General features: G+C 39.8%; 1 protein-coding gene and 1 pseudogene across 1 annotated transcript; both read left to right on the top strand.

Moving 5' to 3' along the window:
• The first annotated feature begins 10,119 nt into the window (after nucleotides 1–10,119).
• On the top strand, nucleotides 10,120–17,623 carry LOC125781206 (inactive all-trans-retinol 13,14-reductase-like). Its single transcript, XM_049464636.1, has 12 exons — nucleotides 10,120–10,610; nucleotides 11,849–12,140; nucleotides 12,708–12,890; nucleotides 13,451–13,692; nucleotides 13,940–14,135; nucleotides 14,251–14,448; nucleotides 14,707–14,826; nucleotides 14,917–15,055; nucleotides 15,224–15,333; nucleotides 15,761–15,927; nucleotides 16,019–16,178; nucleotides 16,636–17,623. The coding sequence occupies exons 2-12, from the start codon at nucleotides 11,984–11,986 to the stop codon at nucleotides 16,803–16,805; spliced, it is 1,842 nt and encodes a 613-aa protein (XP_049320593.1). The 5' UTR covers nucleotides 10,120–10,610; nucleotides 11,849–11,983; the 3' UTR covers nucleotides 16,806–17,623.
• A 1,165-nt stretch (nucleotides 17,624–18,788) lies between these two features.
• LOC125781208 (uncharacterized) lies at nucleotides 18,789–20,887 on the top strand (annotated as a pseudogene).
• Nucleotides 20,888–24,162: the final 3,275 nt, after the last annotated feature.

Raw genomic sequence — 24,162 nt, 5'->3', positions numbered from 1 at the left:
TGACTCGGCTCTACCTCAGCTTTCAAAAAAATAAAGTCACCGTGTTTTTTATACAAAACCTTTCCTATTTTGTTGCTATACAGGTAATTGTATGCCTCTGTGCTCTTATAGTTCCGTAGCTCTTCGCCATCTACGCCCTCGGAAAAGACGAAGTAGTTAACTATATCAATATAGCTAACTTCAGGCCACAGCTTCATGTTATCTACCCACTCTGAGAGCGTGGAAGGGTGGGCCACTGTTAAATCACAGTCACCACAACGTTTTAATACGCCCGTACTATGCAACCACCTAGTATTCTTGGCCATGTTTTTTTAATAAAGCAGCAACAAACGTTCACTTTCGCTCATAATGTAAACACTCTAACCGGAAACCACAAACCGGCTTCAGCTACGAATCATGGGAAAGGTTAAAGTTCAGGAAAATCGTGAATAGCCAGAAGTTCCTGTAATATGCAAAGTGGCAGATAAAGCCGTACTGGTATAAGAATGTCAAATGTGTCTTGCCTGCAGTCAAGCATGGTGGTGGGAGTGTGATTTGGGGCTACATAAGTGCTGCCGGCTGTGGAGATCTACAGTTCAACATGTGCTGTGACACACTAAAGCAGAGTATGATTTCCTACCTTCAGAAACTGGGACTGAGGAAAGTATTCCACCGTGATAAAAGTCCTTCAACAAAAAGTCAATCAGCTTACCACGTACACTGTGAGTGGTATTGGATCAGCATGCCATTGGAGGATCTGTGCAAGAAAAAAAAAAGGTTATTTCTTATTGCGATAAAGAAGATACATGACTAAACATATTTTGGTTGAAAAATATTATTTAATACTTAAGTTAATCAGTAAACTTACTTGAACTTACTTAAATGAGATTAAATATTAGTTTAATCTCCAATTATTCACTTTAGAATACTTTTTTACGAATACTTTTTCAGAGCACTGTATACTATACTAAATCATCTGGATATTTGTGTGTTGTACATTAAAATTATTTGAAGAATCATGTAAAAGTTAATAAGAATATATAAAGTTATAAATATAGTTAGAAGTTATACAGTTTTAATAAAGTTTAAGACAAAAGAACAAATCATTTTAAGGCAACCGAGGCAAACTTTTGAAATGTTAATCGAACTAGTTGACTATGTAAAACAAATTGAAAGTAATTTATCATAAATACAACTGAAATGTGTGATTTATGTCAATGTTCCAGAGATATATATATATATATATATATCTGACCTCTACTATCAACATTATCTCACAAAAGGGAGTAAAACGCTCACATTTCTGTAAATATTTTACTATTTCTTTAAGCTAGCTACTTACTTTTTAGCTTACTAACTTACTCTGTTAATAACACTGTCTGTTTAGCTAATTTACTGATATTTTAGCTAAGTTAGATAAATGTCTTGTTTTTAGCTGACTAATATTCCTTGGCTAACTAGCCGACTACGTCATTCATTCATAAAACTTTTCTTGTTTTTAGCTGACTAATATTCCTTGGCTGACTAGCCGACTACGTCATTCATTCATAAAACTTTTCTTGTTTTTAGCTTTCTTAATCTTTTAAATGACTTTCCCTGTTTTAAGCTACTTAGCTAGCTGGCTAGCTACCTTATTCTTATGAAGCTAATTTTTCCTGTTTTGGGCTACTTAGCTACTTTGTTCTTTCAAGATAATGTCCCCTGTTTTTTTTACCTACTTACCTTATTTCTTGCTCTTTTAGCTATTCCTGCTTTTTTTTTACTTAGCTACGTACCTTGTTCACCTAGGCTAACTAGCTACCTTGTTCTTTTAGCTAAAATTCCCTAATTTAGCTACTTTGTTAGCTTGTGCTTATAGCTAGCTAACATTCCCAGTATCAGTTGCTAGGCTAACTAGATAACTACTTTGTTAATTTAGGAAACTTTCCTTCTTTTTAGCTTCCGTACTTTTTTAGTTAACTTTTCCTGTTTTCGGCTACTTAGCTAGTGAAGAGTAACTGTTTATTTTACCTTGAGTGTATTGACAAATATCTTTCAATAATGATTACTTATCTTAGTATCTATAATTACATAATTATTGTGTGAAACCTTGTATTGTATATGCATTAACCAATACTCACATTATATTTGATCATTATATTTTGATCATTTGATCAAAGCGGCCTTCTGTGTGTGGGGGAACGTGCAGCGGCTTCAAAGCGGGGGGTGACGCACACACACAGATAGTGCCACGATGTTCCATTCTGGAAGAACACAGTCAAGGCCAAACACTAGTGGTCCGGTCAGACACGTGAAACTTGAGTACTAACACGTGAAATTACGCATGCTAACATGAGATGATTTTAGCAACGCCTCATCAGCAGGTTTCACGTCATTTGGGGTATAAACATGGAGTCAGATCAGAGGGGGGTCAGAACTTATGCTGGGACGGCTGTTAGACGGTCTTTCATGTGTTAGTTCTCCTGAATATTCAGTACTTTATAATAAATACTTGGTTTGCTTTCAACTTCACTCCACCTGTCTGACTCTCTCTATCAAACGAACACGCAGGGGAGTTGTACCCCGGACGAGAGGTGGGGGTAGCCCACCTTTCATTTTCTTTTCTACAACACTAGCTAGCTACCTTATTATTTTAAAGCTAATGTTCCCTGTTTTTAGCTACTTTGTTCATTCAAGATAATTTTCAGTTTTTTAGCTACCTTTCTTTTCAGCTATCTAAAATTCCAAATTTTAAGCTACTTGGCTAACTAGCTAGCTTGTTCTTTAAAGCTAATTTTCCCTGTTTTTAGCTACTTACCTTGCTCATTTAGCTAACTTTCAAAATTTTAGCTACTTAGCTGGCTATGTTTTTGAACAACTTGCCCTGTTTCTAGCTGCTGCAGAGTCACACTATCCAGTTCAGGATGTGGTTGCTGGTGTTTCTGGTGTGGTTCCTGAGCTGGGCAGGTGGAGTGTACTGAAAGCTCCGCGTAGGTTCTAGCGGGAAACTCGAAATCACGCCACTTTTCTCAGCCAATCACCAACTCCCACCTGTCCTTAAAAGACCTCCCTCATACCTGTTCTCCCCTGCTTGCAGACGCTGACATACGTTTTCGGGCGCCGGTCGTTGCAGCGTGGCTTCATGGTGTTTCTGCCATTTGTCATTGCCTGCTCTCAGTTTGCCGTTTTCGCCCGTCTGCGTGGCTGCTCGTTCGTAGTTGGCTCGATTTCCTGCTCGTAGGATCCACGTTGGTTTGTATTGCTCTCTGTTCTGTCGCTGGCGTTTTGGTTGGATCCTCGCTCTGTTTGCTGTTGGCGGTCTGGGTTCCTGTTTTGCTGGATCACGTGACCGTGTCGCGCTTGCCTTCGAGGCTTGCTGCTCCGATGCTTTGTCTCGGCTCGCAGCCGTGTGCTGAATCGTGCTGGTTGTTTCGGCTCAGTGTCGATTCTGTGGCGTTCTGGTCTAGTGCTGAGGCTTTTCTCGGCGGTGTTCGGATAGTTGCTTGGTGTTTCTGCGTTTTCCACGGCTCTGTCCGGTGCCTGTGGCTGAGTTTGTACGCTTCGCTCGAGAAGTCTGGGCTGGAGGGCTGTTTTTAAACCCGCTCCTGCTGGCACCCGATAGTTTTAGCCCCGCGCCCGCCCTCCGTTTTTTACGTTTCTGCCGCTCCGCACGCCTGCTTGTGTTGCTTACGTTTAGTGCTCGAAATTAATTTGGGTTTTTTATTGAACCAGCAATGTGGCGCTGATAGCCTGCTCCCTTCCTACTGTCCACACACACACACGCCCACGCCTCAGTGGAGCTGACCCTTCAGGCACTGCTTGCAAAGTGTTTCGTTCATGCAGCACCAAAACCTAATTTGATCGATGATAAATAAACTTAGTGTACTTGGTTAATCCTCGTTCGTTGTGATCTCATTCTCGCGACGCTCCTATGGTTCGTTTATCGGTCTTGGGCTTTACTGTTGCTGAATGTTATTGATGTGTCGTTCGCGATCGATCCGGCTCAGGAGCCGACTCTTCGAAGTCACCTATTTGAACCGGCTCTATTATGGGTGCCGTTTTCTCCATTTTATATACCTTCGTATTTTACACATTAATTTACAAGCACTGTATTTGATATTTGTATTGTGGCACTTTTTTGTTGTGGAGCTGCTTTAATATTTTTTCGTATTGGGTGATTTGTATTGACTGTTTCATTTGTTTTAAGTTATTTTGTCGAAGTGGCGCTATTTTGTAAATTTCATAATTGGTTGTAATACGTTTTTTGTTATAAAGCATTGTTATGCAGCTGTTTTGCTCGTCGCAAGTGCCTATTGCGCTGCTTCTTATCTCGGACCGTACCCGTTCAATTGCTTTTCTGTACTCGCTTCCGTGCTGCTTATTGTCTCGGGCCGTGCCTGCTCTACTTAAGCCAGGCGGACACTGTGCGATTTTTTTAATCGGATGCGTTCTGGAGAGCTCAAACTGCACGTTTGAATCGTTTGTCGTGTATGAACAACGCCTGCGATTCATCTGCACACACTGTACGGTCCGACTGACCTGCTGCGACAGGGGAGCTGACACTGCACGTCTAAACGCAGCCCGTAGGCGGAGCTTTCTTTGCGTACAAACTCTCGCTTCAACACAACGCCTTGCAAAAGAAAGCGCTTAGCTTTGCTTATTTGTGCCCTGTTGTGCGCTGAAAGTCCACGGAAGAGACGTACATGGACTCGCAGGTGGCTGAGGCGACGTGGACTCTACGGGTTGTCCGTTTTACAGAAGGAGAGCGCATAGAAAAATGACTGCGCGTCAGGCTGCGAAAGAAACACCAGCAGCTTAAATAAAATAAAATAATTTTATTTTTTATTCTGTTTATTGTTTATGTAAAAACTGGTTTTGAAACACTGAATATTAAACAAGCAATAGGTTATTCACACTGGATAGGGACCCTCATTTACAGTGCCGCTGAGCATTAACATTTTAAAAGGGATTTAAAAAATATATAAAAAATATAAATAAAAACTGACATTTATTATAGACGAATAAAATATATACGTAAAAAAGGAAAAATAGGACCTTAAAAAAATATAATAAAAATTGACATAAAAGGTAAAAAATGTATATCTTATAAAGATATATATTTAATGATTTGATTAATAAAAGAAGAAAAATAATTAAAATGAATAAATATAAAATATAAACTCATTAAAAATTCGTTTAAAATAACCCAGGCTTTCTGCAGATTAATCAAAGTTTCAGTTAGTTTCAGTTTCAAATCATGAAAACAGCTCACCAAAACCTCAAACTATTCTTTATATTTGACAATATTTACTTACAGGCCCTTTGCTTGTACGCCCTTACTTATTTTTATTCAACTGAACTGAGTTTCTGTAGCCTCGCGCTGAATTCAGCTCCGCGCTGCGAAAGAGAGCGAGAGAGAGGCGCAGCGCATTTTGTCTGATTTATCTTGATTAATTATCAGTACATTTATTAGCTTTAGTAAGTTTAATAGCACTAATTTTACTACACTTCTCCGACCTTATTTATTAAAACGTTTATTTTAGAAGACGGAGGTTATTATGCGGGCAATGCTGCGCGCAATGCCACGCGCTGCGCTAAGCTGGCTTTGGCTAATATTCTGGAGCACTGGACGAGATTTTAATTAATAAATTAACATATTTATAATTTTAATAAATTTGCCCTGGCGAAAAGAAAGGAATAACAAAATATAGCTTTATATTTCTGTGCATGTTTTAGGTTTTATATAATTGACGGGCAGCATCAGAGGCTGACAATGTGCTTTATTTTTCAGATATAATAGCAAAGTGAAATAAAATAAATTTATGTTTGTCAAAGATATTTTCTCTTTTAATTTTTCTTTTCAAAAACTCCAGCTATTGACTGAGAATAAGCATCTGTTGAAATTCTTAAACAGCAGAATGCCTGTGTCTGCTATATTAAGCTATAAGTCTGTGTACCGAACATAAATATAAATCCTTATAACTGACAGAAATAAATATGACTAATAATTATATATAGTTACTGTGCAGATTTTTGGGAAAACAGGTCGTGACGTTAAGAAATCGGCCCGCAAAACAGCTCACACTGTGAGACAAGCGACCAAAATTTCTGGCATGTCAGAAATCCCTGGTCGCGTCCGACTGCTCATTCGCAGCTCGTATGGGCAATTAATCGGACATGGCTTCCCCTCTCACACTGCACGACAAACGACGCACGATCAAGCTAAAATTCGGCCCGATCATGAAATTCAGTCGCATCCGACCAGATCGGGCTTAAAATCGGGCTAAAATCGCACAGTGTCCGCCTGGCTTTACTGCTTTAATGTCTAGCTTTCTGCGCTGCCTATTATCTCGGGCCGTGCCCGCTCTAATGCTTTAATGACTCGCTGTCCGCGTTGTTTACCTCGGGCCGTGCCCGCTCTAATGCTTTGCTGTACTCGCAGCCCGCGTTGTTTCTTATCTCGGGCCGTGCCCGCTCTAATGGTTTACTGTACTCGCAGTCCGCGTTGTTTATTATCTCGGGCCGTGCCCGCTCTAATGGTTTACTGTACTCGCAGTCCACGTTGTTTATTATCTCGGGCCGCGCCCGCTCTAATGGTTTACTGTACTCGCAGTCCGCGTTGTTTATTATCTCGGGCCGTGCCCGCTCTGCTGGTTACTGTACGCGCAGTCCGCATCGTTTATTATCTCGGGCTGTGCCCGCTCTAATGCTTTACTGTACTCTCAGTTCGCGTTGTTCATAATCTCGGGCCGTGCCCGCTCTGTAATGCTTTAATGGCTCGCAGTCTGCGCGGTTTCTTATCTCGGGCCGTGCCCGCTTTAATGGTTTGCTATACTCGCAGTCCGCATCGTTTATAATCTCGGGCCGTGCCCGCTCTAATGCTTTACCGTACTCGCAGTCCGCGTGGTTTATTATCTCGGGCCGTGCCAGCTCTAATGCTTTACCGTACTCGCAGTCCGCGTTGTTATCTCGGGCCGTGCCCGCTCTAATGCTTTACTGGCTCGCAGTCCGCGTGGTTTATTATCTCGGGCCGTGCCAGCTCTAATGCTTTACCGTACTCGCAGTTCGCGTTGTTTATTGTCTCGGGCGTGCCCGCTCTAATGCGTTACCGTACTCGCAGTTCGCGTTGTTTATTGTCTCGGGCGTGCCCGCTCTAATGCTTTACCGTACTCGCAGTTCGCGTTGTTTATTGTCTCGGGCCGTGCCCGCTCTAATGCTTTACTGTACTCGCTGTCCGCGTTGTTTATTGTCTCAGGCCGTGCCCGCTCCGCTGCTTGATTGGACTCGTGTCCGATGCTGCTTGTATGTAAAGTACTGCACAGGTTCTCGATTACGTGATTCGTGGACTGCACTGACTCCGTACCTGGTCTAATTCTGGTGATTTGCTGCCTTTTATTGGGTTAATTTTGTGTTGCCTGTGCTATGTTTTGTTTCATGATTGGCATGTACCTTTCTTGCAGAAATTCTACTTTTACGATTCCGTGTTTTTACATATTCATCAACGCCGTGGGCAGCGGTTGCTATTGCCTTAGAACTTTTTTAGTGGCCGAAGTTTTGCGCATTTACCGATCACGGGTTGCTTTGACGTACTGCTGTGCAAATTCCGTGCCTCAATGTTACGTATCCGATCCGGTTTGTCGTTGCTTTATGTCTTATGGTTTGTGCTGATGTTAATTTCCCTGGTCCTTTGGTTTTGGGGGTGTTCTCCAAGGACAGTCTGTCCTTGGTTCTGCATTTGGTGCTTCCTGACATTTGTTTTGACATTAATTTCGCTACCCCTGTTATATTTGCTTTGTTCGCATCATGACTTACAAGGTGTCTAATAACAATCATCAGTAAAATGTTGTTATAGCAGTCAATGATAATGGAAAGTTTAATTCTCGGGCCGTGCCCGCCCTAATACCCACTGGACTCGTAGTCAGCGCTGCTGCGATCACGGGCCGTGCCCGCTCTATTAACCCTGGACTCGTAGTCCGCGCTGCTGCGATCGCTGGCCGTGCCCGCTCTATTAACCCTGGACTCGTAGTCCGCGCTGCTGCGATCGCGGGCCGTGCCCGCTCTATTAACCCTGGACTCGTAGTCCGCGCTGCTGCGATCGCGGGCCGTGCCCGCTCTAATAACCACTGGACTCGTAGTCCGCGCTGCTGCGATCGCGGGCCGTGCCCGCTCTAATAACCACTGGACTCGTAGTCCGCGCTGCTGCGATCGCGGGCAGTGCCCGCTCTAAATACCCACTGGACTCGTAGTCCGCGCTGCTGCAGTCGCGAGCCGTGCTCGCTCTTATACCCTCACCCATCTTGTTCGGGATACCTGATGTTTGAGTAAGTAATTTATGTACATATATATATATATTTATTTATATATCTATTTAATATATCTATTTAATTGCAAACAACTGGAGGCGGTTGTAAGATTTTTATACAGACGTCAAATGAATATACTGTTATAACGTACTGCCACGACAGCTCGCGCTCGCTCAAATATCCTACTCCTTATGCTCCTAGATATCAACACGGGCCGTGCCCGTTCCTATGCTCATAGACTCATAGTCTGAGTTTTTTCTGCACAGCGGGCCGTGCCCGCTCTCATTCCCTTTGGACTCGTAGTCCGCGTTTTGCTACGACGGCGTCCAAAAGTTGTGCCCCTCAAAGGCTTAATGTATTGTTAGTCCGCAGTGTTTTCTCATGCTGATCACGTCAACGTTACGCTTATCATACGCTTCTACAATAGCCTCAAGCAGTGTATACAAGTACTTTGTATACAACGAACCTAATAAATGTATGCTATCAAAACATGAGCGCAACTGTAATACACACGTACTCAGCAAATAACACTTTAATCTTGAACGCCTTATTCAAGCTTGTTTATAACTGTTTTCCTTCCAGAATACGTGAACCAGGTAAAGGATCCTCCTGTGGGTAATTATATCTTTTTATATTTTTGGGGATAGGCTCCGCCCCCGCCGTACAAGTACGGCAGGATCTGCGAGGTTCCAGACGCTGCGGACCTGGGCTTCGACGGGGCTTTCGCCAAAGACTCTATATACACTATATTCACTATTACTAATTGTCATACGTGTTTATTGGGATTAAATCTTTCTTGCTGCACTTTGTTTCTAGAGTTTTCCTGCTAGAACTGAAAGCTCCGCGTAGGTTCTAGCGGGAAACTCGAAATCACGCCACTTTTCTCAGCCAATCACCAACTCCCACCTGTCCTTAAAAGACCTCCCTCATACCTGTTCTCCCCTGCTTGCAGACGCTGACATACGTTTTCACCCTCCTCCTTCCCCACCGCCTCCAGTTCGGTCCCGCCGGTTGCCCAGGGGATAGGCTCCGCCCCCGCCGTACAAGTACGGCAGGATCTGCGAGGTTCCAGACGCTGCGGACCTGGGCTTCGACGGGGCTTTCGCCAAAGACTCTATATACACTATATTCACTATTACTAATTGTCATACGTGTTTATTGGGATTAAATCTTTCTTGCTGCACTTTGTTTCTAGAGTTTTCCTGCTAGAACTGGTTTTTATTTGGCACACCGAGCCCTTTCTGAGGACTGTGTAAGTAAGACTCGCAGATCACCCCCTGTCTATTTCACATTTATGTTTTTTACCTATTAGAGTGTACAGTATAATATTTTTAATAATATTTGCTGCCATTAATATCTATTATTTATACTTATTTACCTGTTTACCAGCTTTGATTTTGACCAGCGCAGAGTGGGTTTTGACTTTGATAGTTTAGCTGATAGTTAGCCTGACAATTAGTATGCTTGTAAAAGACAGAAAAAAATATCAACTTGATATAAGCAAACTTTGATTCGTTGTTTTTTGTGTGAAAATAAATTCAATTTAAGCATACACTCCAAATGCTGCCAAAAACTTAAAGAATAATCCAGGTTTGGCAAACCATCATCAGAGAAGAGGCTCAGCAACTGTCTGAGCCTATGTATGTAGGACTTCAAACAGTCCTTGTATGCAAGAGGGTTGGGTGTAAAACAGTGAAACAAAAAAACTCTTAAAATTATATATATGAAAAAAATCAGATCCATAACTTTGCATAACCTATGTCAGATTTACAATGCATCTCTTTAACACAATGTTGTATAGTTGAAGGAACTATTTCAAATGAAAAAATGAATAACTTTCCCTCTCAATCCTTCCCACTTCCTCTAAAATTTGTATTTTCTAGTTCTGAAAATAGATCAGTTTCTTGCGAGTGAACCAGACATGACCGGGATTTAAAGACAGACTAAATGAGTTTGCCAAAATTCTGCAGGTCAAAACACAGCGATTTGTGTGATTTGTGTGTCAGTAGGTGATTTTTTTGTAGATCAGCAGGTTACCAGGCCATGGGGCACCATGTTTCATTTGTTCAATATCAGAGCTTTCATTGTGTAAACAAATGAAAAGAAAAAAAATCTGAACCACAAGCGAGCAAATCTTTTAATTCCTGCAAGTTTTTCAAGCATGGCGAGTAACACATAATCACTGATAATATCAAAGGCGGTACCAAAATCCAGGAGTATAAAAACAGAGAGTCAGCTCCTGTCAAGTCACAGAAGTAGCTGGTTGGAGACTCCAGTTGAGACTGTTTCAGCGCTGGGACTGGGTCTAACTCCAGACTGGAAAACTTCAGAAACGCTGTTGTTCTGGAGGTAGGTGTACTGCTGCTGGGATTTTGATCAAGGGAAATTTTTGATAATAACAAAATTATGCTGACGGGAGATGCCTTAATTACTATTAACAGTATATTCAATATTTTGCAAGTGCTATGATATTTATTAACAACTGCATTTTATTGAAAAGTGTATCAAAATTCTTATTCAGTATATAAAAATTCTGACGTTCAATATAGTTCTCTCTTTATCTGTTCTGAATGACTTTAACTACTTTAGAGCTGGTATAAAGTTCTGCAGGCACTGCACTGTTCAGGGTTATCTTATTATGTTATTATTCAGGGTTATCTAGGGTTATGTTACCTGATAACAGCAACACAAAGACCATGCGTTAGTCCACTTTCAGGCATTTCAAAGGCAGATACATTTAAACCAGATAATTTCCAAATTTAAAAGACATTTAGTGCTTTTTCTAAGATTTTGCTGAAGATTTTTTTGAAGATCACAGTATTATACTGACAGAAGATATATAAACGCTAATTATTCTCGCTAAGTGAATTAAATTTTTTCAAGTGTTATTAATAATAATAATGCTTAATAATAATAATACCTAATAATGCAGGGTTTATAAATCAGACCTTCAGTCTCTGCCAATTTCTTATAATCTTATAAAATACTTATAAACTGCATAAGCAACAGTGTGGAGTGGAGAATCAGCTTGTTCATTTCTTAATACATTTTAGTTCATTTTTATTGAAAATATTCATGTTTGTATTAAAAGTGTGTGGGTCGGTTTCCCAGAATAAGATTTAGACTAATCCTGAACTGCAAGATTGTAATGGAGATTCTCTATTGGAAATATAGTTCAGGATTAGTCCTAATCCAGGTCTGGGAAACTGACCCTTACTTCACAGTAGAGTTCTGTATGAAAACAAAAGGGTTGCAATGTTGACACGCCCTAAAGAATGCTGTCCAATTAGAGTTACTGATTCTGTGATATCTGGGTAGATCTAACCAAGCAGGTTGTCCTACTGGTCTGTGCTTTGAATAGCGGGAATGAAGGTTTTAGGCTTGAAACAATTTGCAACTGAGGAATTAACCTCAACGAATCACATCCTGGCCTGTTATCTGTACTGCTAATTCTATATTACAGTAAAACAGTACATAAAAGTCATACAGACTTGTTGCACTTGTAATGGATGAAAGATACTCATGTAAATCAACATGTTTAGAGCCCTAATCTATATTAAGGCCTCTCACTTTTTACTTTTCCACAGACACCACATCTGGTCTGAAGCTCACACCTTCTGGGAACAGCTGGAAAACTACTGGGCATCTTTAGTATCAGCTACCCTGCATCTTTAGGAACCCTGTTCTTTTAGCTGCTGCAAAACTCATTTATCCACTTCAAGATGTGGCTGCTGGCGTTTCTGGTGTGGTTCCTGAGCTGGGCAGGTGGAATGTACTGGTATTTGTGTGGCAGACCGAGCCCTTTCTCAGAGGACTGTGTAAGACCTGCAGGACCAATGGAGCTTAACCAGAAGAAAAGAGACAAGCTTTTGAAGCAAGGTGAGTGGATGATGAGTCTGATCATGCATTGGTTCATTTATCAAGTCACCAATATAGAACTGCATGCACTGTTCTGTCAGTGATGATATACAATACAATAGTAACAATATCAGAAATAATTTTCAAATCATAAAACACTGGATTGGGAGATTGGTCAGGCGACCAGAGTCCAGAAAGCCTCTTAACTCTTAACATTCCCTAACATATTATTATATAAGATTACAGGTTTTTAAAGCTCAAACTCAAACATACTAAACTCTACCCTAATTATGTAAAGCTGTAGAAAGAAAATTATGATAAGTAGGTCAAGGGTACGAGCTGCCCTTCTAGGAAAGATGTTAAAACTTTGAAATGTTTATTGTTTGCTTGCCTTAAACCTCATGAGTGATATGGATCAGTTGGATGATTAGTTCTGCTATTCATCCCAAAAGCTCAAAGCTGCTATTGGTCAGAAAATGTCTATAGAGATAACCAGCAGTGGGTCATAATACAATTAGACATATAGTGTTTATTCATTTAAAAACAACAAAATTATGACAGTCCAGTGTCCATGTTCTGTGTTTCCAGGCTTCGCCAAGCAGAAAGTGCCCAAGGATTTGGATGCAATCGTGATTGGCAGCGGGGTCGGTGGGATGACGGCAGCGGCTACAATTGCCAAAACTGGCAAAAAAGTCCTTGTGCTGGAACAACACGACCAGGCTGGAGGCTGCTGCCACACCTTTATGGATAAAGGTTTTGAGTTTGATGTTGGTAAGAACTCTTCACTCAAGTATAATTAAGTCATTTCAGTCTATGTTGACCAATCGGCAGCTAAGAGTCAAACTTTAGCTTTTATGGTGGAAACCACCTGGGCTATCAGTGCTTGGGTATGGATATTATATTGTACAAGAAAAGATGGCAAAATACAGTATGAAATCATGATTATTGTTTTGGAGAATTCAATGTTCTTCAATCAGAGGAACCCATGATTGTCTCAAAGCTGACAGCTGAAAGAGGCTTTAAGATTAGAGCATGGAACATGCACGTGATAAGCTCATGAGATATAGTAGAGCTTGAGAAAAGATCCAAGAGAAAATTTAAAATGCCGTTAAAAAGCCTCCAAAAATACCAGCCAGACTGCTGCCAAAAATTCTGGACTGAGCCCAAGCATGTGGATGAATTCGGCTTAGAAAAGGGAAAACATACGTGTGAGAGATTACCATGAGGTGGCACTCTGACTCCCTGGCTGTGGCTCAGCCCAGGTCATTATTGTGCGCAGTGCCATTAACTAAGTGTTGAATAAATTCTCTGATTTACTTCTGTCTCCACAGGGCTTCATTACGTCGGTCAGTTGCACGAGAACAGTTTGTTTAAGATCATTTTTGACCAGATCACTGAAGGCCAGCTGGAGTTTGCAGAGCTCGACCAGCATTTTGACACGGTCGTGATTGGCACAGGAAAGGAAACTAGGGAATACACTATCTGCTCAGGCAAAACTGAAATGGAGGAACATCTTAAAAAGCAGTTTCCTGATGACACCGAAGCCATTGAGGAGTTCTTCAAGATCATGAAGGTAGAGTTTAACTTTAAATCTGCTCTCACTGGGACAGAACATTGTGACTTTAGAGCTCAAAATTCTAACATACTCCCAGTGGTTCTAAAGTATTGATGCCTAGATGCCTAGGACCCATAGTGGTGAAAGAAATTAGGTAAAAACTTCTTTGGGCAACTAAATATGGTTCTTATAGTTTTTTTATGTGATCAAACAAAAACGCTTTGTGACTGTAGACCACGACTTAACTTATCTTTTATCTCTACAGTTGTCAGCTAGGAAGACTCCCTTCTTGGCTGCACTGAAGCTGATCCCAGAGTGGTTGGCCCTATTCCTGGTGAGGAGTGGTCTTGCCAACCTCTATTCCTCTGCCTTCCGGCTGTTAAGCATAAGTGCCACAGATCTGGTCGAGAAACTGACCTCCAACAAGGACCTCCAAGTTATCTTTGCATACTACTTCTATGGTGAGACTCTTCACACAAACTTATATCTCCAGGAGCATAAACTGTTGTTGTATAGTAACTTAGAGGAATGTTCTGAACACTTAAAACTTGTAATAACTATAGTTTAAATTACTAGGTACTCCTCCAAGAGATTCCAGCAGTCTGATCAATGCCCTGATGCTGCATCACTTCAAGCGTGGAGCATACTACCCAAAAGGTGGTGCTAGTGAGATCCCATACCACATCACTAAGGTCATCCAGAAGTATGGAGGGAATGTTCTGGTTCGTGCTCCTGTCAGTCGAATCCTGGTGGACAGTCAAGGAGCTGCATATGGTAAGAGGCAAAAAGAGGAGATACCAGTCCAACTGCATCAAATGTATAGTTAGGAATACCGATCTACTGTTTGGCCCTGAAAAAAGGCGAAAAACAGTTCTTTGAGAAAGCCTTACGTGTTTAAAAAATGGATTCTTTAAAATATCAAATCATTCTTGAAGGCAACCTTACCCACCATACACTCAGACCAAAACACCATGACATAATTTTCAGCATTAAGTAAAGTGTCCAGTGTCTAATGGTGTTGGTCTTTGACAGGCGTTGCTGTCAAAAAGGGTAAAGAAGAAATTGAAGTTCGGGCTCCTGTTGTCATCTCCAACTGTGGCATCTTTAACACCTTCAAGAGACTCCTGCCCCCAGAGATACAAGTCAAACCAGGTCAGTCTTTTATTGTATTATCACTTCTTCACAGTATCTCTGCTCTGTGGTCTCCTGCAGATTTGGTCTAAATGCTCTCTCATCTCACAGAAATCCAGAATCGTCTGGATATGGTAAGACCTGGAAAAGGATCCCTTTTGCTCTTCTCTGGATTTGACGGCACAGCAGAAGAGCTGGGCATCAGCGCAGTCAGCAGATGGGTCTTTAAGAATAACGACATGGATGCCATGTTAGTACTGATGCAGTTTCTCTATATCTAAACACATCTATTTTACACCAAACAACATTGTTTACAATTTTACAAAGTAGTTTTTAAGTTCCTATAAAGTTACTTAAGATTATTTTTTTATCATATTGAAGGTTTTTCTGTTTCTAAAATGTATTTGTTTACGTAAAGGATGGATGATTTCTTCAGCTTGGGAAAGGAAGAGGCTCCAGAAAACATTCCCATGATGTTTGTGACTTTCCCTTCCCCCAAAGACCCCATGTCACAGATTCGTCATCCAGGTACAACTTCTGGAGCAGCTTTGCCAAACCACATTATGACTTACTCATGACTAAACTTAATCTAGCTTGTTGTGACTCCTGAAACCTGAAATACAATAAAATTACACTGAGACTTGCACTAAACAGACTTGGAGTTATCGTAAATGTATTTGTGGCTTAACTGGCACTTGTTCTTGTCAGACTTAAGAATGGACTCAATCTTTCCCTTATTCTTCACTTAAAACTGTTCTTAACAAACTCAGACCTAATGCAATCCCTTTACAGCACTGACTTACGACTTGATTTAGATTTACCCTTAACTTCAGAAATGAACAGACTCATGTTATAACCTTATCTACCTGTAACTGTAACTGAGCTCAACTCTTTTTTTAACTCTTGACTCTGGGTTTCCTAATACTTCTAACAGCAGGCAATTTTATTTTTCCAGGTAAATCCTGCATGACTATTCTGACTATGGTCAATTATGAGTGGTTTGAGGAGTGGAAGGACACTCCAGTGAAAAGGCGAGGAGCTGACTATGTAGAATACAAGAACAGATTTGCCAAACATCTCTTTGACTGGGCCTGTGTCTTATACCCTAAACTCAGAGAAAAGGTAAGACTTTAGTAGTATATCAAGCATGTCTTATCTTGAAAGGTTTAGTTGTTGAGTTGAGCAGTTTTTTAAGTTTCTCTGTTTTTCTCAGCTGGTCTTCCAGGACGTAGCTACTCCGCTGACCAACAATTTCTACCTCGGGTCGTACCGTGGAGCCATTTACTCAACTGATCACAACTTGGATCGCTATCACATGGATATAATGGCCAAGAACCGCTGTGAAACACCTGTCAAAAATCTCTATGTATCAGGTATGATGATACTTTCAAACTCTGCAGAGCTTTTATTGAGTTATGTATTACTGATCGCTAAAGAATCTACCTGATCAAAGTTCTTAAATGGCTTTTAGTTTATCTTTCCCTTTTTTTTATCTTATGGAGCAAAAAGTGGTCAGTGTGCCAAAGACCACAGATACAGATCACAACTATCCCAATAAAAAGGGCACAGGTTCAAACGTACATGTACCATGATAAAACCCTGGGAAATTTATACTGACTAGCAGAATCACCAAAGCTAAATTCCAGTTCTCAGTCTGAAACAGCAGGTAAAAAGCTAAAATGTGCATCCCATTATAATGCGGTTGGACTAAATTGGACAGGAACTCTCTATGAGAGTCTTAACAGGATATACAGAAGGAAGCAACCAAGTATAAGAGAAGAAGTGATGCATGCGCAATTATTTAGGTGTGATTTCTTTTACATTTTTCAGGTCAGGACATGTTTAGCTGTGGGATCATTGGTGCACTACACGGTGGGCTTATGTGTGCCTCAAGGGTGCTTGGGCGCATCGTTTACATCGACCTGTTGCTGCTTAAGAAGAAGCTGAAGAAGAGGAAGGCTTTGGAACTGGCTGCACTGGCTGAGAAGAAGCTGCAATGAGACTATACCTCAGTGACCCAATAGAAGTGGGTCACCAAGCCTATGATGCGTATTTGAGAGTGAGAGTCTGGAAACATAAAAGGGGAACAAATAACTTCTTAATTATGCTCTACCTTTACAGGACATGTAACGTGTATATATAAAATTATTTTTATATATTTTATTCACATTGTTGTTTTATTCTTAGCATATAAAGCAACAAATACTTTATTGGGCAAATTAATATGATGTTTTAGGACAACAACTAAACTGTGGCCTAAAGCTACTGATCAGAAGGCTTGCCATTCAGAGTATTTTCTTTATCAAATTATATTCTGAATGAAGATTAATTTCTAAGGCTGTGGTCAAGAGAAGTAAATATGTACAGACAGAACCAGCATGTTGTTTGGTAATGACAATGTTTGATAATGAAATGTTGACAAAGAGTTAAACAGCAAGTGAAGTTATTCTGTTAAAGCGGGACAAATGGATAAGTTAAAAAGAGTTAAAATCTGAAACGTTTTGACAAGAACCATATGTGTGATTGCTGGATGACTGGGTCAGAACATTTCCAAAACATCAGGCAGGTCCTGTGGAATGTACCTGATATGCAGTGGTCAGTGCCTACCAAAGTGATCCAGGGAAATCGATACCACAGGACATTTTTTGTAGAGATTGTGTGGATTCGGTGCTTCGGTGGCAGGAGAAAAATGTACATAATATTTGGCTGATATTTTTAATGTTATGTCTGAATTATGTGTGTGGTATCTTTTGTGTATATTGTATTGAATAAACTGTGAAATAAATCCATCAGTATATTCTACAGTCTGTGACCCAAAGCATTGATTGTTCTTTCTTGGAGGGTGGGTAGTGTTCAATATCAAAATTGTTAAAGGGTATTAGATTGATGTTAACAGGTTAAAATGTATATAACAATATACAAACAACAAGATAAACAAACCAAATAGACGTGGATGTACCAATGGACATGTAGGTTTAATACAAAAGAGTGTATGAGCAGTAACAGTGCACAATATTAACAAGCCCATCAATAGAACAGCAACCAGACCTGATATGAGCAAAACCAGAGAGACTGACAACAACCAGACTACCCAAACTTTAACAGAAATAATGCCCACATTTCAACAGGAGTATTTGGCAATAATTTGCAAAGGGTAATGCTAGCTTTATACAAAATTACTTGAAGGTGATGAAATAAATTCACCATTCTGCTCCTTTAATTATGGGGTTCTGCAACATTATTTACACAAGACTGTGCAAAGTTGTTTTTTTAATTTAATAAAGGTCACAATAAGGTCCTTATTAATATTTTGTATAAAACTGTTTCAAATGTACATATATTCATGATATATTGCCCAGCCCAAGGGTTTGATAAAAACTTAAATATTAAGTTTTTCTGAACATTAATAAGTCCTAGTCATAAGATATATTTTCCTTTCAACTGATAATCTTCAACCGAAAATTTTCCATTGTACATTGTTGCTGCTTAATTTAATGATACATTTTCAGTTAGCTTATGTAAAGTTATATTTTTTTGTTTCCACAACAGTCAAAGACAGAAAATTAGAGTTGTTATAAATGTTATAAAGTAAATACCACTGGTTATTCACGTTTTTCCGGGCATCCCAAGGGGGGCGTCCATGACGTCCCACTACTTCCGTTTGCCGGTTTTTTGGTTCCGCTCGCGCTAGCATTTCAGCGCTGCTAACCAAAACATTGCTAGTGAGACGAATACAGCTGGCTTTGATACGGATTACGTGCTTCTAAAATGAGCTCAGGCTCGACGTGTGCAGTTGTCGGGTGCCACAACAACTCAAAAAAGTTGAAGTTGTTGTTGGAAAGTACATGTTTTGAACACCAGCAGCTTCGTAAACACTGTCCGTGTCCGGCGCCTTATGCTTTGCACTCCGTACCGAAGGAGAAGGGAAGGAGCCTAGCGTGGCTTGCAGCTTTAAAACTGAAATATCCTCCATATATGTTTGCTCGTTTCACTTTGTTGAAAAGAAGCCTACAGAGCTGCATCCTGACCCGGAGCTGTATTTGGGTTACGAAAGACCACCAGAAAAAAAGAGAAGAAAGCTAGTTCGGGTGAGCCAAACGGCATCTACAGCCACCAACCTTAATGAAGATGCAGACGGTGAATCTCGTGAGTGTGATTAACTCTTCTCTTGTGCGGAACCCTTACTAACTTTTTTGTGGTATTACAACATTGTCTTGCAGCAGGTTAACCAGCTTTTTACCAGCATAGTGTATGTGGAATTAGATTTTGATGATGTCGGTTGGCCAGTATGCTTTTACTAGTCGACCAGCATGGTTAAGCTTGGTCATAATGTTTTTCTAGCTTGGTCAAGTTGGTCATGCTTCTTAACCAACTAAGCCATTAAACTGAAATTAAAACATACCATATGCAGGTCAAAATTGGAGCTAGTTGACCAGATTGACTATCTTAACTAGCTTGAATTGACCAAGTTGTATTTGTTAGCAGGGATCTAAGTAGTGATATAATTCTCCTCTTGCTATTTAGATATAATTGTATACTTTTTTGTCGGTATTTATTGTGTGTGTAAAAATTTCTTATCAGATTGCTGTGTGGCCTTCCCCCTGGAACCCTCTGACACAGGACCCTCAGGAGTTGAAAGCAGTCAATGTACATCTGCCTCACAGTGCCACTCCGTTCACACACAGTGGGAAGACCGCACCCTACTTGATCATGATTACACAAAGACAGGCAAGGAAAAGGCTATGCGGGACCAGATGACACAGTGTAATGACTTTGGGTACTTCATGCTTCAGAATGACACAGATTCCCTGCTGTACACTGGCTTAAAACTTGAAACATTTGACACCCTTGTTTCAACAATGGAAATGTTTAACAGCAGTGCGTTTACAACGCCCATACGAGACCAACTACTGTTGACCCTTATGAAATTGAAACTGAACCGTGTGTTAGGAGATCTGAGCAGGCAATTCTGTGTATCACAGAATATGGCAAGTAAGATCATCTCATATTGGATTGACAAATTGGAGGAAGTCTTCGACCCCTTATTCCATGGCTTCCAAAGGAAACTATAAAGGCAACAATGCCAGCCGCATTTAAAACATTTCCAAATGTTACATGTATTTTAGACTGCAGCGAGAGCCTACTACAAAAAACCAAAAACTTGGATTCAAGGGGAGAATCATATAGCCATTACTATTCACACAACACAGTAAAATATCTTGTAGCAGTTGCCCCATGTGGACTTATCATGTTCATCTCTGCAGCTTATGGTGGTCGATGCAGTGATAAATTTATAACAATGGATTGTGGGATTTTAGATTACTTGAATGCTGGAGATGAAGTAATGGCAGTAAAGTTAGTAATGCCATCATTCACTAAAAAAGGAGCTCAGCTCAGGTCACTGCAACTAGAAGAATAGCAAATGTTAGAATCCATGTGGAGAGAGCAATTAGACGTTTGAAAGTATATAAAATTCTGTCACAGGTTGTACCAATTACCATGGCTCCTAAGATAGACAAAATTCTCAGAGTATGTGCTGCCCTTGTGAACCTGAGGGATGAACTTATTCGTGATTCTGAGTAATTTTATGTAAGGGTACAAGTAACACTACTATATGTATTCTACATTAAATTTAAAAAGTTGTGGCCATACAAAGCACCAGATCTGACACTGATCCTGTTTTTTGAGAAATATATTGTAACAAAACACAGACAAATAAATGTCTAGAGAAAGATATCTTGGAACAATGCATGGATGTAATACATTACCAGTGTTTAATTGATCAGCAAATTTTATACATGACAATTTACAATATATTTGATGCATGTAACTACAAATCTTTAAACACAGTCTTTCACAAATAGCATGTTTAACTCCCTACTGTGAATATTTGTACAGAATGTGCACTAAAGTTGATTATTTATTTGTAAAATATTTAGTGTTTTTTTTCATAACAGTATGCAAACCATTAATAGCTTTTGAACCTTTTCTGTGTAATGAATTGTTTACATTGCCTCTAACTTGTGATTTGTATTGTTGTTGTAGTGAAGATCATTTGAATAAAACAGAATAAAATATTGTATTTCTGTGTAACTTTGCACATGCTTTACATAAAAATGATTGTAATTTATTTACACAGCTCAACTGCATTCAGAGATGTCATTCTGATGTACAGCACACATTATACTTTTAATCTAGACCTTTCTCATAATGTCAACATATCTGCTATTCAGTGTAAACCGCCCCCCAGCAAATTCATCTACAAGGTGAGGCAGCATACATGAAAAGTAAAAACCTTTCAGACGCTGTACATGCTCCTGTACATACACTTCGTCAAAGTCAACTGTAAGAACAACATTCTCATTAGGTGTCCAGATGAACAACCTGGCTGTGTTCAGACATGTACAGAACATTGCAAGTTGCAATTGCATGTAGTATCCTCTGCTACCAGTTTTCTGCAGCTGAAGCTTTCCATCCACTAATTTGAGGTCACTGCATTTATGAGTAAGCTGATCAATTAGTGACGTGTGGCTTTTGTTTGGCACAGGACATTTTATTTCAAGAAGCACACTGGAGTCAATGACTCCGTCTGGACTTGCTGAGAGCCAAGGTTCTTGGAGACTTATAACAGTCCCTCTGTGTGAAATGTTCATCCCTTGGTCTTTGAGTTGTTTGCAAGCTATAAGTTCATTTTCTTTCCCATAATTGGTTGCATAGTTGCCTCTAAAGGTAGGGTACATGTGCTCACATAGAAATTTGTCTTTTTTTGTGGTAGTATGTACTGGAACCTTTTTTGCAGAACTAGCTGTAATTCTGAGTTTTCTTGCACTGTGCCACAAATCAGATGCACTTTGCTCTCTTGTCTCAAATTCAATTTGAGTTGCTTTTTCATCAGTAACCTCAATGTATGCCTGGTAGAATGCCTTGCATTTTTCACAAATTAGATCATTACTGTGGGTTTGGTGTGCCACAAAGGTTGTTTTATCTACTGTGTTTGTTTGCCCACAAGGTTGCCCCTTTAAAGGAGTGGCACTGTAACACTTCTCCAGTAAAGTATTCTTTAAAAGAAAAAGTGGCCTGGTAGGAGCTGTTTCTACACTCTCTTTGAACTCTTTGTGTGACAGGTGATGTGGTGTCTTTGGGAGTGACTGAGATTCTACTGCCCTGTCCTTGCACTCATACGTCTCCTCTGCTCTATGGTGTCTGAAATTAATCTCACACAGCCGTTTAGGCTGAAGATTTTTTGATGTCCCTGCATTCCACCTGCGCTGTTCATCTGTACATGTACTCCCTGTCTTTCCACTGACCACTGCGTTTTGCACCTGAAATAATAATAGTATTTTATACCTTTTTAGTTATTTAATATGCACAATAGAAGTACTCACTCGTAAAAGTAAAACTACAACAAACAAACGAGACATTATACATATAATTAATTTTTTTCAATGTTTCACAGCAAATACGTTCTGAACTTATCCCTACCTTCCACAAAACAGCTGCTGCGTGGCTGCAGGACTTCCCCAACCCTGCAATGCACGAGCAACCCACTGTCTCGACTACTCCACTTTCCCTCAGCATTACCCACGCCTGATGTTTACCTCGGCTGACGGTCTGACTCGGCTCTACCTCAGCTTTCAAAAAAATAAAGTCACCGTGTTTTTTATACAAAACCTTTCCTATTTTGTTGCTATACAGGTAATTGTATGCCTCTGTGCTCTTATAGTTCCGTAGCTCTTCGCCATCTACGCCCTCGGAAAAGACGAAGTAGTTAACTATATCAATATAGCTAACTTCAGGCCACAGCTTCATGTTATCTACCCACTCTGAGAGCGTGGAAGGGTGGGCCACTGTTAAATCACAGTCACCACAACGTTTTAATACGCCCGTACTATGCAACCACCTAGTATTCTTGGCCATGTTTTTTTAATAAAGCAGCAACAAACGTTCACTTTCGCTCATAATGTAAACACTCTAACCGGAAACCACAAACCGGCTTCAGCTACGAATCATGGGAAAGGTTAAAGTTCAGGAAAATCGTGAATAGCCAGAAGTTCCTGTAATATGCAAAGTGGCAGATAAAGCCGTACTGGTATAAGAATGTCAAATGTGTCTTGCCTGCAGTCAAGCATGGTGGTGGGAGTGTGATTTGGGGCTACATAAGTGCTGCCGGCTGTGGAGATCTACAGTTCAACATGTGCTGTGACACACTAAAGCAGAGTATGATTTCCTACCTTCAGAAACTGGGACTGAGGAAAGTATTCCACCGTGATAAAAGTCCTTCAACAAAAAGTCAATCAGCTTACCACGTACACTGTGAGTGGTATTGGATCAGCATGCCATTGGAGGATCTGTGCAAGAAAAAAAAAAGGTTATTTCTTATTGCGATAAAGAAGATACATGACTAAACATATTTTGGTTGAAAAATATTATTTAATACTTAAGTTAATCAGTAAACTTACTTGAACTTACTTAAATGAGATTAAATATTAGTTTAATCTCCAATTATTCACTTTAGAATACTTTTTTACGAATACTTTTTCAGAGCACTGTATACTATACTAAATCATCTGGATATTTGTGTGTTGTACATTAAAATTATTTGAAGAATCATGTAAAAGTTAATAAGAATATATAAAGTTATAAATATAGTTAGAAGTTATACAGTTTTAATAAAGTTTAAGACAAAAGAACAAATCATTTTAAGGCAACCGAGGCAAACTTTTGAAATGTTAATCGAACTAGTTGACTATGTAAAACAAATTGAAAGTAATTTATCATAAATACAACTGAAATGTGTGATTTATGTCAATGTTCCAGAGATATATATATATATATATATATATCTGACCTCTACTATCAACATTATCTCACAAAAGGGAGTAAAACGCTCACATTTCTGTAAATATTTTACTATTTCTTTAAGCTAGCTACTTACTTTTTAGCTTACTAACTTACTCTGTTAATAACACTGTCTGTTTAGCTAATTTACTGATATTTTAGCTAAGTTAGATAAATGTCTTGTTTTTAGCTGACTAATATTCCTTGGCTAACTAGCCGACTACGTCATTCATTCATAAAACTTTTCTTGTTTTTAGCTGACTAATATTCCTTGGCTGACTAGCCGACTACGTCATTCATTCATAAAACTTTTCTTGTTTTTAGCTTTCTTAATCTTTTAAATGACTTTCCCTGTTTTAAGCTACTTAGCTAGCTGGCTAGCTACCTTATTCTTATGAAGCTAATTTTTCCTGTTTTGGGCTACTTAGCTACTTTGTTCTTTCAAGATAATGTCCCCTGTTTTTTTTACCTACTTACCTTATTTCTTGCTCTTTTAGCTATTCCTGCTTTTTTTTTACT

The sequence above is a fragment of the Astyanax mexicanus genome, chromosome 15 (genome assembly GCF_023375975.1).
Source record: "Astyanax mexicanus isolate ESR-SI-001 chromosome 15, AstMex3_surface, whole genome shotgun sequence".
Lineage (NCBI taxonomy): Eukaryota > Metazoa > Chordata > Actinopteri > Characiformes > Acestrorhamphidae > Astyanax > Astyanax mexicanus.
Note: the sequence above shows the minus strand (reverse complement) of the source record. Positions and strands in the feature narration are given on the sequence as shown.

What these genes read in the sequence shown, in the direction of transcription:
- LOC125781206 (XM_049464636.1), top strand. Translation starts at nt 11,984, where the DNA reads ATGTGGCTGCTGGCGTTTCTGGTGTGGTTCCTGAGCTGGGCAGGTGGA. An exon ending in AGTTCTTCAAGATCATGAAG is followed by an intron (nt 13,693 to 13,939) that starts GTAGAGTTTAAC and finishes TTATCTCTACAG; the next exon opens with TTGTCAGCTAGGAAGACTCC. An exon ending in GTCACAGATTCGTCATCCAG is followed by an intron (nt 15,334 to 15,760) that starts GTACAACTTCTG and finishes TTATTTTTCCAG; the next exon opens with GTAAATCCTGCATGACTATT.